Below are 18262 nucleotides of genomic sequence, written 5' to 3' on the forward strand. Positions count from 1 at the left end.
TGAAAATTTTGGGCTTGGGCCGTATCCAGGATTTTGTTCGGGGGAAGGGGTATTTTTCTAAGGGGGGAGTAAAAAAAATTATAACACATCAACAATTCGTTTATATGCATTTTTTTACTTTTTAATAGTGGGATAAAAATTTCAGGAGAGGGGGAGGGGTAAGCCCGGTAGTCCCCCTCCTGGATACGCCCTTGTTGGGGTTTAAAGGCTAGAAATTGATGGCAGACATTTTGAGGAGGAATTACGAAACGGATATATGGATAGTGGGAAGTGTGTCCATATGGCGATGCAGCACAGAGAGAGTTATTTGGAGATTTGGAAAAGATAAAAATATGTATAATTGTTTGAGTTATATATATATATTATATATATATATATATATATATATATATATATATATATATATATATATATATATATATATATATATATATATATATATATATATATATATATATATATATATATATATATATATATATATATATATATATATATATATATATACATTTAGTGAACCATTTTTACCCTTTTTTTTGCAAATAATGGCACATGTGGCTCTATTGTTAAAAAATATCTTGTAACATCATACAGTCTACAGAAAACACGAAATAATAAAATAACTAGTTGTTGAAAGGGTTACAAACAAAAGAGTTAATAAAGGTCAATAAGAATGGACCTGTGCCCAAAATTGCAACTATGCGCCAATGATGGTAGCCAGTTGCATTGTTTATAACTTATTGCTTCTTTAGGGGGTATTTTACATCGACCTAGTTCAGCTTGGCTCTCATCACCTCTGACTGGGGACTTGGGACCTCTTTGTTGATAATTTGATTTGATAGATACTTAAAGAGTACTTCAGCAGGTTTGAAAGTTTAACTCGCAACTACTTTGGGAAATTTGTATGAATATTTAGACAGTATTTTCAACGGGAAAAAAGATACGGCAATGTGATTTGCTTACAAGTTTTGCTAAATCTCTGATAACCTATATATTCACAGGAATAATCATTTAGAAACGATAATTTTACGGGTTCTTTGCTCCCATCTGTCCATGTGATCTTCGTCTCGATCGTGGAGGAACGAGGCTAGGTCTGCTTTTTGAACGCTTTTATTGAACTTGGTCTGTTTTGGTTTAAAAAAAAGGTAGAAAAGAGGATAATGTCCTCGCTCATATTTCGGGGCAACAATGCCTTACGGCTGTTTTCAAGGCTTAGTCACTGTCTCAAGTTTGTTTCATTGTTGACTGTTGATAAGTACGTTTGATTAGCGTCTAGCTGTTCGTCGTCGTCGACCAATGGTCGTCAGTGGTTGTCGATCATTGATTACTAAGGTCTGGAAAAGAAACCTTATGGATGAAGGATGACAGATTGCCAGATATTGTACTTTTTGACCATCCACCTGAGATCAAAAGAAAAGCAGGTAATTCCTGCTTTTTGCACCCAAAAAGCAGGATACCTCTTATTTGACAATCCATCTGAGGCCAAAAGAAAAGTAGCCCACTACTGCTTGTCGCACCCCGAAAACCAGGATACATCTTATTTGACTATCCACCTGAGACCAAAAGAAAAGCAGGTTATTTCTGTTTTTCGCACTTCAAAAAGCAGGATACCTCTTATTTGACCATCCATCTGAGGCCAAAAGAAAAGGAGTTCATTCCTGCTTTTTGAACCACACAAAGCAGGATACCACTTATTTGACCATCCATCTGAGACCAAAAGAAAAGCAGGTCATTCCTGTTTTCCGTGCCCCAAAAAGCAGGATACCTCTTATTTGACAATCCACCTGAGACCAAAAGAAAGCGGGTCATTCCTGCTTTTTGCACCCCAAAAAGCAGGATACTTCTTATTTGACCATCCATCTGAGACCAAAAGGAAAGCAGGTCATTCCTGTTTTCCGTGCCCCAAAAAGCAGGATACCTCTTATTTGACAATCCACCTGAGACCAAAAGAAAGCGGGTCATTCCTGCTTTTTGCACCCCAAAAAGCAGGATACCTCTTATTTGACCATCCATCTGAGACCAAAAGGAAAGCAGGTCATTCCTGTTTTCCGTGCCCCAAAAAGCAGGATACCTCTTATTTGACAATCCACCTGAGACCAAAAGAAAGCGGGTCATTCCTGCTTTTTGCACCCCAAAAAGTAGGATACTTGTTATTTGACCATCCATCTGAGACCAAAAGAAAGCGGGTCATTCCTGCTTTTTGCACCCCAAAAAGCAGGATACCTCTTATTTGACCATCCATCTGAGACCAAAAGGAAAGCAGGTCATTCCTGTTTTCCGTGCCCCAAAAAGCAGGATACCTCTTATTTGACAATCCACCTGAGACCAAAAGAAAGCGGGTCATTCCTGCTTTTTGCACCCCAAAAAGCAGGATACTTCTTATTTGACCATCCATCTGAGACCAAAAGAAAGCGGGTCATTCCTGTTTTTCGTAACCCGAAAAGCATATCTTTAAAAACTTACCTACGTAGTTTGAGAGTCACAGATCGCTCTATTAAAGATTAAATAAAAAAAACAAGTTTTTTTAACTGAAAGTAAGGAACGACGTTAAAACTTAAAACGAACAGAAATTATTCCGTATATGAAGGGGCTGTCCCCTCTCAACGCCTCGCTCTTTACGCTAAAGTTTTTTTATTGTTTAAAAAAATAGAGTTGTGAGAAAGTCAAACTTTAGCGTAAAGAGCGAGGCGTTGAGGAGGGGACAGCCCCCTTCATATACGGAATAATTTCTGTTCGTTTTAAGTTTTAACGTCGTTCCTTACTTTCAGTTAAAAAAACTTGTTTTTTTTATTTAATTTTTGAACGTTTTTGAATTAATGCAGGTTTTGATTTTGGCTCACCGTACATGAATAATTAAAACAAAATTTGCATATTATATTTGGTTAAATGGCTTTCTCGAAACTTGTTTAATTTTATTTACGAACGTTTTTATTAGTAATAAATATACGTAACTTAGAATTAACTTACGTAACGAACTTCTATATTCATAAATTTTTAACACGTATATTAGAGGGTTCGCCCCCTAGTCAATACCCTGCTCTTTAAACTATGTTCGAATTTTTTCCAGTTCTTTAAAAATGACCTCTTAATCACAATCAGTTGATCAGTTGAAAAACTTGTTTTTTTTATATTTAATTCATGATCTTTTTCTTTAATAATGCTGGGAAATCCGGCGCCCCCTTCATAGCAATGTCCCTTCCCCCATGCACACTTCCTTCATGGTAAGATCCTTCCATATAGCCCCCGACCCACTCCTTCCCCGACCTACCAGAAAAAATCTCCTCTGAAAAAGTCTGTATATTTCCCAATAACAAATACTATATGTTAACATTGAGTAAATTTCATAACTTTCAGCACTCCCCCCGGGGACTTTGGGGGATCAAGCCATCCTCAAAGACATTTTTATAATATTTTCGACAATGTTGAACAAAATAGCTATCTCAAAATTTTTGTAGTGTGACTTTGGAAAAAAATTATCGTGGGAGTGGGCCTAGTTGCCCTTCATTTTTTTGGTCACTTAAAAATGGCACTAGAACTTTTAATTTCCGTTCCAATGAGCCCTCCCACGATATTCTAGGACCACTGGGTCGATACGATCACCCCTGGGAAAAAAAAAAACAAACAAACAACCAAACAAACAAACAAACAAAGAACCACGCATCCGTGATCTTTCTTCTGGCAAAAAATGGAAAATTCCATATTTTTGTAGACAGGAGCTTAAAACCTCTACAGTAGGGTTCTCTGATACATTGAATATGATGGTGTGATTTTCATTAAGGTTCTATAACTTTTAGGGGGTCTTTCCCCCTTTTTTCGAAAATCAGCCAAATTTTCTCAGGCACGTAACTTTTGATCGGTAAGATTAAACTTGATGAAACTTATATATTTGAAATCAGAATTAAAATCTGATTCTTTTGATGTATCTATTGGTATCAAAATCCCGTTTATACGTGTAAATTTTAGCCAACATTAAATGGCTGTAGCATATAGATCAGTACAAATGCAAAATTAACAAAAAAAGGCCAAAGTGACAAGGTCGTATCCAGCGGGAGAGGGGCCTGACCCCCCCAGAATTGTTTGTCCGATTCGTACAACCGTAATAATAATGAATATAAAACAATTTTTGATGCGTTTTTCAAAGTTACTTTGTACCCCCCCCCCCCCAAAAAAAAATCATTTTGTAAACCCCATCCTCCCCCGGAAAAATAAATCATGGATAAAGCCCTGCACACAGAAATTCGCAGTTTCGTTACAATAACAAGAACACGAAGTCAAAGATATATTTGTGACTCCTTGTTTTTATTCTGTTCCCGGCAAAACTCTTTCAACTTACGTTCCTTACTTCTGGCTCTCAATACTAGGCCGTATTCTTAATTCTTCTTCTGCAAAAATTTCTTACTCTCACTCATTGTTTCCTCTTTTTCCTTATGCTTATGCTGATACCTTCCAGTCTCGCCCATCTCTAGCTAGACACAACTGTTTTGTCGATATTACCATTGCAATTTAAGTGAGATATTTTCCAAAAATGTGACAGTTACACTTCCAAATCCATTTGACTGATCATACTTCACTTATTTCTTATCCGATTTAACCCAAACCTCATTTTTTTTTCTAGTCATAGCCTTTTTACATGCAACTCCTAATCAATGGAAGATCTCTTTAAAGAAAAGAGAAAAACGCGATATAGATATGGATAAAGTTTATTATTATTGATTACTGAGGTGTCAGTTACAATGACAACTTCAGTAAAAACGAGTTGGTTTCTTCAGTTCTAGTTTGGCATGACTTTCCTTAAGCCCCTAGCCCTAGCAGCAACATATTAAAAATCTACAGCATAACCCTACCTGCACATACAGTTCCAAGTCTCATCAGGGAAAGTTATATTAAAGCAAGGGCTTAAAGAACTGTCTCACAGATTTGTTCTTCACAGAAGTACAGATGAAGCCCTAGGGAGTTTTCTCGGGGAATATATATATATATATATATATATATATATATATATATATATATATATATATATATATATATATATATATAATCCTTCATCTTCATCACTTCATCTTCATTTCGTTTTCATCTCACTTCCTTTTCATTTCACCAAAATTTCATGAGTGCAATTTTCTGTTGATACAATTTTCTTAGAATAGTTTTGTCAGTTTTAGCCCGGATTCGCCCATCAAGTTTTCAACCTGGTTTCAGCTTTCAGCTGGTTTCATCCGAATGTTTTACTGGCCAGTATAAAAGAATCGTCAATTTTGGCTGACCATAAATAACCCAGATTCACGTTAAAACTTCAAGTTACTCTTTGTTCCTCATATTAAAATAAAAACAAACATCTAAATTATGATATAGTCTATTGTGCTATAAAGTGAGGGATACTAAAATACTATGGACAACCGAGGTGATAATTGAATGATAAACAAAGTTATCATTCTTTTTTAATTAATCAAAAGATACTATGAGAGCTCAAACTGTTTTTATATTAGTTTTCACAGCGGGGTAGCAACCGCAATTTCGGGCTAGACAATTTTCTTGACAGCAGTTAACTGACGTAATTGTTAGCTGTATTTTTTTTTTTTTAATATTATTATTACTTGGAAAACTGCATCTATAGAGCACAGAGAAGAAGACGAAAAGACAAATTAGCCCAGTCATAGAAACCAGGTCGGCTTTTGGGTCGATATTTTTGCAGTATTTGGAGCACAGTTTATATAATTAGCAGTATGATCATTCTCTATCTCACCCATTATAAAAACCCGGACCGGGGTTAGCTTGTTTCTGCATTAGCTTTATTTACGTTTTGGCAGATATAAACATAGGCGAAGTCAGATTAGAGGGAATGCAGGTTAGTCTGTTTCCGACTGTTTACATCAAAGTGAAATTAAACAAACGGAAATAAAGCTAATGCAGAAACAAGCTAATGCAGAAATAAGGCAGAAATAAGTGGGAGGAGCTTTTTGTTCACGAAGACCAGAAATGATCTGCGATAAGCTTGCTGGTATATTCTGTCTACTGTGATTTGGAGTGTCTAGCAATGCTAGACTTCTTTCCACTGCCACAGTGAAACAAATTCATTTGTATTTGTGTTTCTTTATGGCTCCCAGTTTCACTGAAATTTATTGCACCTCTCAATATAGCTCATTACAGCACTTCTCAATGGTTTTTTGTTAGAACACTTTAATTTAATCCAAGTTTTGGAGTTATTTGCCTAACTTGTTGACAATGTTCACATTTCCCCCCGTACAATCCACCATTTGTCTTAACATGATAAACATGCAAAAGTACAATTTTCCTAGTTTTTCAGAAGGGGGAATGTTTTTCGGGGGAGGGGGATTCTTTCCTGCATGCCGGATCTGATCAGTGTCTTCCTGTGTTAACTAATAGCTTGTTATGAATATTTCATTTCAAACTATGGGATCCGGTAGTAAAATATAATATGGTGACATAGAGAGCACTAACCACAAACATAGCAACTAAATGAAAATTTTCTACCTCAACTGTCCAAAACTAGCTAATCAAATAAATCATCTTGAAAGGGTCAGTATTTAGCTACAATTTAACGTTAGCTAATATTGTGATTTGGCCTTAACATAACGCCTTTTGAGTTAACACAGTCGATATGGTTTTCAGGGGGGCAGGTGTTTTCTACCCCGGAAAATTCCTCCCATTGGGAGTCTCCCCCTGAAAGTCCCCAAACCCTTAAAATAGCCCCCCGCTAAAGATGTCACCCGGGAAATCCCCCTCCCCAGATAAGTGGCATTTCGAGGTATCTATTTTGTACTTTCTCTGTGGCTGCTCAATTTTGCATGTGGGGGCAATTTTCAGTGAGGTGAGAAAATTATCCAGGGAAACTTTCCTTGGGGGGATTTTCCGAGGAAATTTTCCGAGGTGGGGTTGGTGGGTGGGGGAAATTAACCGCAGGAAGAATTTTCCCCATTCAAAAAATTTTAAAGGGGTAGACGCCTCGCACTGTCTTACAGATTTTCGTAGTAATTAATTGTATAATTATTATCGTCATCAAACGGAACAGCAAAATACAGAAATTATCAAGAGGATCAAAAAGAAATTCTCCTTTTTGTCAATTATTTAAATCTACTTTATAAAAACTGAATTTTGGAACATTGTTAATTTCAACTCCAGTTAATCAAACTTGACAGTTCTATTAATGTTTCTGTCACGGAGTGAAATTAATACACTCTTAATTGCAAAGCTATTATTCCACTTTACCACATAAATAATTTCATTTTTATTAATGAAATTCTTATTGTATTCGATGTTTATTATCACTTTTTATGGTCAAGAAATTTAAGCGAAGAAAGTTGGGAGCGCTGATACAACCGCAGAAATGCCTTAAAACAAATTTGACTAAATAGAATCTCACACATCAGAGGCAAAGCTATAGCGTTGTCTATAGTAAAGGCCATACGGCTCCAATGTTTTATTTTTTTCCCCAGAGGCACTTCATATGGAAGGGGTCGTTGTAAAAACTTCAAACGGGGCTCATTCGGTTCGAAATTGACAGTTCTAGTGCCCTTTTTAATAGTCGAAAGTGATTGGCGGGCAACTAGCCCCCCCCCCCACGCAAATCATTCCACCAAACACATCCAATCAAAATTTTTAGAAATCCATTTTGTTCAGAGTAGTTAATTTCCTGATAGAAAATATGTTTTTGAGGAGGACAATCCCCCACAACCCTCAGGGCGAGGGTTTTAAGTTATGCCCTATGGGCATATAGAAGGCGTTGTCGTAAAAACTTCAAAACAGGCTCATTCGATTGGAAATTCATTCGATGGCTCATTCGATTGGAGGCAGCTAGCCAACCCTCCCCCCTCCCAAACCCATCATTCCCCCAAACACATCCAATCAAAATTTTGAGACAGCCATTTTGTTCAGCGTAGGAGTTGATTTCCAAATAGAAAATACGTTTTTAAGGAGGACACTCCCCCACAACCCTCAGGGCAAGGGTTTTTAAGTTATGCCCTGTGGGCATATAAGGTTTTTATAGAAGACGTTGTCGTAGTAACTTCAAAAAAGGCTCATTCTATTGGAAATTCAAAGGGCTAGTGCCCTTTTTTATAGTCGAAAGTGATTGGAGGGCAACTATTTGATATAGCCATTTTGCTCAACGTAGTTGAAAGTCCTGGAAATTACATGTTTGAGCAGGACACTCTCCCCACAGTCTTCGGGGCAAGGGTTACAATTTATGCCCTGGGGGCATATATGGTTCTTATGGGAGGAATGCTCGTATAAACTTCAGAGAGGGCACATTTGATTGGAAATTGAAAGTTCTATTTCACTTTTTAAGCGTCAAAAGATATTGCAGGGTAACCAGCTTCCCCCCCCCCTCAACCCCTTTTTTCCCAAGTGCATCCAATAAAAATTTTAAGATAGCTGTTTTCTCAAAAATAGTTCAAAGATCCTATAACAAAAATTCCGGTGTCGACACAACCCACCAGGGCCCGGGGACAGGCGTTGTAAGTTATGCCCTGGGGACATATATGGGTCGAACTTTAGCGTAAAGAGCAAGGTATTAGGGAGGGGGCAACCCCCTCATATTCGTAATAATTTCTGTTCGTTTTAAGTTTTAATGTTGCTCCTTACTTTCAGTTGAAAAAACTGTTTTTGTATTTAATTACTTGTCGTTTTTTAAATAGTGCCGGGATTTCTGGCTCGTCCTCCATGGAAAATTCCCTTCACCCACGAAAATTCCCCAATGGAAAGATCCTCCCACGTAGCCTAATCCCCCCATTAGGCGAAAAACATATGTATGCTTCCCCAATAACCGATGCTATATGTAGACAATGGGCAGAGTTCAGAGCTTGCAGACCTTCTCTGGGGACTGTGTGGGTAAGTCATCTTCAAAGAAATGGTTACTAGATCTTACAACTCATACGGAACAAAATGGCTATCTCAAAATTTTGCTTAGGTAACTTTGGGGGAAAAGGAGCGCGGGAGGGGAAGTAGATGCCCTTCAGTAGTTTGGTCACTTAAAAAGGGTATTAGAGCTTTTTATTTCCAAATTATGATCAATTCCGTAGATGAAAGTAAGTTAAAGATTAATTAAGGACAGTAGAGAGCAAAATTAAAATTTGCACAAACAATTTTTTTATGATTGAGATCCCCCTGCAGCTGCAATAAATGCTACAGTATTGTTCGTTCTTTAATGAAAACGCAATATGCTGTGATCGATGTACTTGAGCAGGTTTTTCTTTCGGGCAGGCATTTATGGACAGGGGGAATAACTTTGAATAATCAAAAACCTATAGGGGAAGTCCCAAGTATTTGAAGATTTTTGGTATTTACACAGGCTCAAACCCCGACTCTTACATACATCCCTGCTTGGAAACTACTGAAACGGTTATTTCGGTTCACATCTAAAACGTATAAAATATAAAAATCCTGGCCATAGAGTTTTACGAGGGAGTTTATATTGAAGTGTATTTTGTTGGGTTTATTGACTGAATAAAATTGGTTGATTGATTGATTGATAAAACTCAGAATCTTAAGAGTTGTCAGAAAAACTGACCGCTAAGAATTTCTACTACTACTAGTACTACTAACAAATCACAACAGCACCTGAGGCCAACCCAACTATGCACACTTCTTCTGTTTTAATAATAAAAATATATGATACAAAGAACTTACAGCACTTGACTTTTTTCAACGCACTGGGTCAAGTAACGGCCTAAGAAATGTCTTACCCGCAGTTGGAACCCTATCCCAAAAAAGACTGAGTATTTTTCTGAGAATAGGTCATATTAAAACGTCGTTAAAACACTTTAAAGCATACTCACATCCACGTTCCGATGCTAGGTGTCGCAGCTCTCCCAGCAGACGAAAAAAGTAATAGCCAACATATCAAAATTTTTGAAACAAAACCTATTTTTTTAGTCTCTGTTATAAATTCTTTGTCCACTTTTTCAAAATACCACATATTCTCCATGTTCTAACACGTCAAAACCTTATTTTTCAAATCCATCCGATCCTTATTTTAATACTGTCCATCCTGGTAAACATCGCTTCTAGCCCATGACTTAAATGAACGCCACCTTCTTGAAAATAAGTATCACTTGAACGGCTTTGAAGTCATTTTTCTTTGAACTTTTTGAATAGCTAAAAAATGAACACCAGTTAAAGCTCTCGTTAAAAAAAATGGATACAATATCCTTCATTTATCTGTAAAACATTTGTAAACTAAAACTCCAATTAAAAAAATATATATATATTTGAAATGTTCTTATGGCATACTAATCTTGGACATCAAACAGAACCATTTTTAACAAACAAGTTTAATAAAGCAAACAAATGAAACAATCAATATAAATTAACAAAACAAACTTAAGAGAATGCCAGAAGCGGAGTTAGGTTTTTCAGCTCCCAGGGTAATTTCGTTTTGGCCCCTATACCATCGGCCGGTATCCCCAACTTTTGTAAAAAAGAACGTATTTATTGTGTGAAGAGGAACCTGGTACACCGATCTAGGGAGTTGCCACCTCCTCCCTTGGTTTTGGCTGCCCTACAAAATATTTTTTAAATATGCTTTTGAACTTTGTAAACCAAAGCATATAATGTGTTCTACGAAATAAGTAAACGAACAAACCATAAACCCTCTTGAAATACAGCGTAAATGGCACTCTGACCTTTTGAGGGTTAAGCCCATTCTTATTTGCGGTAATTTTTGTTCATTTTAAGAGTGATTTGAATATTAATCTTAACGATTGTCCTTTTAGATAACATCGATCTATCAATAGTAGTATCTACTCAATTTTGTTTGATGTGATCATTCAGTCAAAACATTTGATCAGCCGTAGACTATGCCGTTTTACTATGAAATTTGGGGAGGGTATGGAAGGGGATTTTTAAAGATACTGATCTAAAATCTGTATTGTTCTTGGTCGTCTCTAGGGCTGAAGCAATTTTGATCCAAATCTTGTTTAGATCTTTTAATACTCACGTATCTTAATTCATCATTGGTACTGGTTAAGAAAGCGACAAGTATGCGATAAGTGAAGTTTCGTTAATGCTAACAAAATAAAACAAAATACGACGAAAATATAATAGTTTAGAAACAAATTTTGGCTATATATTTTCACATTAGGGGAGGGGGGGGGGGTAAAACAGAGCATATATTAAATACGTAACCTATCCTAACCTAGTCCAACCTAGGTGCCTTTATCCTCCCTATCCCCCCAAAAACAATAGTTTAAATATTGTAAACGCAATGACAAACCACGGTTTCCAATCTAATTGTCTATTGAAAAAAACCGTTTGACAAGTGTTTTAAGCATCTTCCCTATATAATATATGGCGTGTTTACCGGTTTCTTAACCGGTATCTCATCATTTTATGAAAAGATTCTTTTCATTTTATTTTTTACGTTGAAACAGTTATTTTGTTTAAGTAATATGTTTAAGTAATTATGTTAAGTGTTAAATAATATGTTAAAGTAATTGTTTACGTAATCTTCAAATATATAAGATTAATAAAGTTTAGTGTTGCCCATCAAAAGCTACGATCCTGAAAAAAGTTGCTTTATTATTGAAAAAAGGGAGAAACACACCCTAAAAGTCAAGGAATCTTAACGAAAATCACACCATCAGATTCAGCGTATCAGAGAACCCAACTGTAGAAGTTCGAAAATCACATCTTCAAAAATGTGGAATTTTACATTTTTGCCAAAAGACAGATCGTAGATGCGTGCTTATTTTTGTTTTTTTTCAGGGAAGATCGTATCGATCCAGTGGTACTGGAGTATCGGGAGAGGGTTAATTCGAACGGGCCGGAGCAATTCTCACCCACATCCTGTAGGCATCCTTTATTATACTCGTATCTTAATCCACCGTCTTATGAAAATAATCTTTTTCATGTTTATTATGTTCGAACAGTTAGTTTGTTCAAGTCAATGTATGGTCACTTATGAAATAAGAATTCTGTTTTGTTGACTAATAAAATAAAATAAAATCGGACATCACAATTCAATACAAACATTATGGTTTAGTGAATCTTCTGTCTTTATTGACATTTCCTTGGCCATGTCTGCATGCTCAATGTCTGCGTGTCCTGTCTGAAAAAGTTTCTTTGTAGATTATATAAACATCATTTTTGAGCTACGAACAGGTACAACCACATTTTTGTTCCCAAATCTCCATGCCCTGGAAGTTTTAAAGCCAATCGAAGAAGTTTCTTTGTAGATTATATAAACATCATTTTTGAGCTACGAACAGATACAACAAAATTTTGGTTCTCAAATCTACATGCCCTGGAAGTTATAAAGCTAATCGAAGGAATTTGTTTGTAGATTATATAAACATTATTTTTGAGCTGCGAACAGATACAACAAATTTTGGTTTCCAAATCTACATGCTCTGGAAGTTATAAAGCCAATCGAAGGAATTTCTTTGTAGATTATATAAACATGATTTTTGAGCTACGAACAGATACAACAAAATTTTGGTTCTCAAATCTACATGCCCTGGAAGTTATAAAGCAAATCAAAGAAATTTTTTTGTAGATCATATAAAAATACTTTTTGACCTGCGAACAGATACAACCAAATTTTGGTTCTCAAATCTACATGCCCTGGAAGTTATAAAGCCAATCGAAGAAGTTTCTTTGTAGATTATATAAACATTCTTTTTGACCTGCGAACAGATACACCAAATTTTGGTTCCCAAATCTACATGCCCTGGAAGTTATAAAGCCAATCGAAGAAGTTTCTTTGTAAATTATATAAACATACTTTTTGAGCTACGAACAGGTACAACCAAATTTTTGTTCCCAAATCTCCATACCCCGGAAGTTATAAGTCCAATCGAAAGAGTTTATTTGTAGATTATATAATCAATATTTTCGATCTGCGAACAGATACAACCAAATTTGGTTCCCAAATCTACATGCCCTGAAGGTTTTAAAGACAATCGAAGGAGTTGCTTTGAAGATTATATAAACATCATTTTTGAGCTACAAAAAGATAAAACCAGAATTTGGTTCCCAAATCTACATGCCCTGAAAGTTTTAAAGACAATCGAAGGAGTTTCTTTGTAGATTATATAAACATCATTTTCGAGCTACGAACAGATACAACCAAATTTTGGTTCTCAAATCTACATGCCCTGGAAGTTATAAAGCCAATCGAAGAAATTTCTTTGTAGATTATATAAACATCATTTTCGAGCTACGAACAGATACAACAAAATTTTGGTTCTCAAATCTACATGCCCTGAAAGTTTTAAAGCCAATCGAAGGAGTTTCTTTGTAGATTATATAAACATCATTTTCGAGCTACGAACAGATACAACAAAACGTTGGTTCTCAAATCTACATGCCCTGGAAGTTATAAAGCCAATCGATGGAAGATCATTTTCGAGCTACGAACAGATACAACAAAATTTTGGTTCTCAAATCTACATGCCCTGGAAGTTTTAAAGCCAATCGAAAAAGTTTCTTTGGAGATTATATAAATATTCTTTTTGAGCTGCGAACAGATAAAACCAAATTTGGTTCCCAAATCAACATTCCCTGGAAGTTTTAAAGCCAATCGAAGGAGTTTCTTTGTAGATTATATAAACACTATTTTTGAGCTACGAACAGATACAACCAAATTTGGTTCCCAAATCTACATGCCCTGAAAGTTTTAAAGCCAATCGAAGGAGTTTCTTTGTAGATTATATAAACATCATTTTCGAGCTACGAGCAGATACAACAAAATTTTGGTTCTCAAATCTACTTGCCCTGGAAGTTATAAGGCAAATCAAAGAAATTTTTTTGTAGATTATATAAAAATCATTTTTGAGCTACGAACAGATACAACCAAATTTGGTTCCCAAATCTACATGCCCTGGAAGTTTTAAATCCAATCGAAGGAGTTTCTTTGTAGATTATATAAGCATTCTTTTCGAGCTACGAACAGATACACTAAATTTTGGTTCCCAAATCTACATGCCCTGGAAGTTTTAAAGCCAATCGAAGGAGTTTCTTTGTAGATTATATAAACATCATTTTTGAGCTACGAACAGGTACAACCACATTTTTGTTCCCAAATCTCCATGCCCTGGAAGTTTTAAAGCCAATCGAAGAAGTTTCTTTGTAGATTATATAAACATCATTTTTGAGCTACGAACAGATACAACCAAATTTGGTTCCCAAATCTACATTCCCTGGAAGTTTTAAAGCCAATCGAAGGAGTTTTTTTGTAGATTATATAAACATAATTTTCGAGCTACGAACAGATACAACCAAATTTGGTTCTCGAATCTACATGCCCTGGAAGTTATAAAGCCAATCGAAGAAGTTTCTTTGTAGATTATATAAACATTCTTTTTGAGCTGCAAACAGATACAACAAAATTTGGTTCCCAAATCTACATTCCCTTGAAGTTTTAAAGCCAATCGAAGGAGTTTCTTTGTAGATTATATAAACATCATTTTCGAGCTACGAACAGATACAACCAAATTTGGTTCCCAAATCTACATGCCCTGAAAGTTATAAAGCCAATCGAAGGAGTTTCTTTGTAGATTATATAAGCATTCTTTTTGAGCTACGAACAGATACACCAAATTTTGGTTCCCAAATCTACATGCCCTGGAAGTTTTAAAGCCAATCGAAGGAGTTTCTTTGTAGATTATATAAACATCATTTTTGAGCTACGAACAGATACAACCAAATTTGGTTCCCAAATCTACATGCCCTGGAAGTTTTAAAGACAATCGAAGGAGTTTCTTTGTAGATTATATAAACATCATTTTCGAGCTACGAACAGATACAACCATATTTTGGTTCTTGAATTTACATGCCCTGAAAGTTATAAAGCCAATCGAAGGAGTTTCTTTGTAGATTATATAAGCATTCTTTTTGACCTACGAACAGATACACTAAATTTTGGTTCCCAAATCTACATGCCCTGGAAGTTTTGAAGCCAATCGAAGGAGTTTCTTTGTAGATTATATAAACATCATTTTTGAGCTACGAACAGGTACAACCACATTTTTGTTCCCAAATCTCCATGCCCTGGAAGTTTTAAAGCCAATCGAAGAAGTTTCTTTGTAGATTATATAAACATCATTTTTGAGCTACGAACAGATAAAACCAAATTTGGTTCCCAAATCTACATTCCCTGGAAGTTTTAAAGCCAATCGAAGTTTCTTTGTAGATTATATAAACATCATTTTCGAGCTACGAACAGATACAACCATATTTTGGTTCTCGAATTTACATGCCCTGAAAGTTATAAAGCCAATCGAAGAAGTTTCTTTGTAGATTATATAAACATACTTTTTGAGCTGCGAACAGATACACCAAATTTTGGTTTCCAAATCTACATGCTCTGGAAGTTTTAAATCCAATCGAAGGAGTTTCTTTGCAGATTATATAAGCATCATTTTCGAGCTACAAAAAGATACACCAAATTTGATTTTCAAATCTGCATTCTCTGGAAGTTATAAAGCCAATAGAAGAAATTTCTTTGTAGATTATATAAACAACATTTTTGAGCTACGAACAGATACAACTAAATTTTGGTTCTCAAATCTGCTTGCCCTAGAAATTATAAAGCCAACTGAAGAAATTACTCTGTAGATCATATAAACATACTTTTTGAGCTGCGAACAGATACAACCAAATTTTGGTTCTCAAATCTACACGCCCTGGAAGTTATAAAGCCAATCGAAGAAGTTTCTTTGTAGATTATATAAACATTCTTTTTGACCTGCGAACAGATACACCAAATTTTGGTTCCCAAATCTACATGCCCTGGAAGTTATGAAGCCAATCGAAGAAGTTTCTTTGTAGATTATATAAACATTCTTTTTGAGCTGCAAACAGATACAACCAAATTTTGGTTCACAAATCTACATGCCTGGAAATTTTAAAGCCAATCGAAGAAGTTTCTTTGTAGATTATATAAACATTCTTTTTGAGCTACGAACAGGTACAACCAAATTTTTGTTCCCAAATCTACATACCCTGGAAGTTTTAAAGCCAATCGAAGAAGTTTCTTTGTAGATTATATAAACATCATTTTTGAGCTACGAACAGATACAATCAAATTTGGTTCCCAAATCTACATTCCCTGGAAGTTTTAAAGCCAATCGAAGGAGTTGCTTTGAAGATTATATAAACATCATTTTCGAGCTACGAACAGATACAACCCAATTTTGGTTCTCAAATCTACACGCCCTAGAAGTTATAAAGCCAATCGAAGAAGTTTCTTTGTAGATTATATAAACATTCTTTTTGACCTGCGAACAGATACACCAAATTTTGGTTCCCAAATCTACATGCCCTGGAAGTTATGAAGCCAATCGAAGAAGTTTCTTTGTAAATTATATAAACTTTGTTTTTGAGCTGCAAACAGAAGAAGTTTGTTGCGTCACAAATTCATGCAACCATTTTTTTTACTTCTTGTCTTCATTCGCTGGACCAAGGGTATCTCCCTTGGTTGTTCCAAAGAACCCGTAATTGGATGCGTATATTTGTGCTCTTTCAACTGTTGGCTACTAAGCACTTCATCTGCAATTTTATTTTGATCCCTTAAAGGGACCCTTAAAGCGACTATTTTTTTTTAAAGTTAAAGGGACTATTATAAGTTAAAGGGCTATTCCTTATTAGAAAATACCAGAAATTTTGAAAAATAACCTTTAAAAATTATAAATACCTACTTTCATAAGAAAATGTATTATTTTACCCCCCCCCCCTTCCATGATGGATAAATGAACAGTTCACACCTAAATATTCAAAATATATTTCTCAATAGCGTGACTTTTTCTTCTTTATTATTTTACGGCTAAAGCTTATCAACCGGCGGGAAGAAAAGAGTATTTAAAAAAATAGAGTGAATATTCATAGTGGGTTTTTAATCTATCCATCAGAGAGGGGGTGGGGTTAACGAATCATTGTATTTTATTGTTGATAAAAGTAAGTATTTATGATTGTTTTAAAGTAGTCTTAAGAATTTTTGAAAACCAATTCCTAGTAGCCGATAATAGGGAACAAGGTGTCACTTAAAGTTTGTCCTATTAAGCGCTCAAAAATAACATTTGTGACAGAAATTATTAACATGTTTGGAAAGAACATAAAACTAGCGCATCGAGAGGTGTGTTTACATCAAAGACTCATCCCGGATTTTTGTTCAGGGGGGGGGGGCTACAAAAGCCTAATAATTTTCTAAAAAATGCGTTCATATGGCTTTTTGTTACTTTTTTACGAGTCGGACAAAAATTTAGGGGGGGGGGGGGTTTCAACCCTATACCCCCTTGGATACCGTCTTAGTTCACATTCTATATAACCAAGTAATGTAAAAACTGTAAAAACTTCTAATTTCACCCTAATGCCTTCTTTTGCTGTCATGGGGGCAGTGAGTTTCTATACCAAGCTTCTGCCTCAGCATGAACAACAATTTAGAGTACATCTCTTTGTACTAATTTACAATTATTAATGGTAATTACTGTAACTAATTGTATTTTTAAAGCAATTTAGAGTACAACTATAGACAGTGAAAATCACGTTTTCTGGGAAAATTTGACCTATGGTAAAAAACAATGAATATTGAGATGCTTTTATTTTTGGCCACCACTTAAATTGATCTATAAGTTTTAAATGAAAATTTAATCTTGTTTTACAATAAAATCTATAGCCTATAGATAAGCTACTTATCTAAAAGGCTTTTTTCGTCATGGAATTGACAGCGGTAGTTCCAATACCGTATGACAAATTTCCTACTCAGCGTTTTAACATATTTAAAATCCCCACCATCCATTCCTGTCGAAGAGGCGACGTGATGGTCACTAGTAAAGTTGAAAATAATGAAAAATTCCTTCAAGTCGATTTGACATCTTTGTTGGCTAGAAAAATTGCACTGCGATAGATTTAAAGGACTTTGTACGCTAGGATTAATGTTGCCGGCGGTATAAAACATAAATTTACTTTTTCGCCAAAGGATCTAAGATTAAGTAACTTTTCAGATCATTGACAGTTTTTAAATGAAGAGCCTGTAACTTTTGTCTACCTAGACATATATGCATGCAACGGAAATATAATCGTAGATTTTTCTGCTTATAGGTAATCTGTCATGTGTCAGAAATCAGCACAATGATAGTCGATGAAAGACTTGGATCACAGATTATTTAAACTAACCAGATTATCCACTACAGTAAATTGCTGTCAAGACGAAATCCTTTCTGTCACCTAGTGTGCATGATGATTATTACTGATTTAAGATAGCCTCATAGATTTATTACCTGAATAGACACCAGCTAAAAGCATATGC

The 18262-nt window shown here is 35.4% G+C and overlaps 1 protein-coding gene across 3 annotated transcripts in view; it reads right to left on the minus strand.

Annotated features, from left to right (window-relative positions):
• LOC148939503 (protein Wnt-5b-like) overlaps positions 1-18262 on the minus strand; it is a 199038-nt gene that overhangs the window by 151012 nt on the left and 29764 nt on the right. For all 3 annotated transcript variants that reach the window (XM_089107088.1, XM_089107090.1, XM_089107091.1), the window contains exon 2: positions 9795-10113. In XM_089107088.1, the coding sequence (XP_088963214.1) occupies positions 9795-9943 (149 nt within the window). In that variant the 5' untranslated portion in view covers positions 9944-10113. The remainder of the gene's footprint in view (positions 1-9794; positions 10114-18262) is intronic.

Source organism: Artemia sp. Qi Xiang Cuo, chromosome 21 (genome assembly GCF_049724085.1).
Source record: "Artemia sp. Qi Xiang Cuo chromosome 21, ASM4972408v1, whole genome shotgun sequence".
Classification (NCBI taxonomy): Eukaryota; Metazoa; Arthropoda; class Branchiopoda; order Anostraca; family Artemiidae; genus Artemia; species Artemia sp. Qi Xiang Cuo.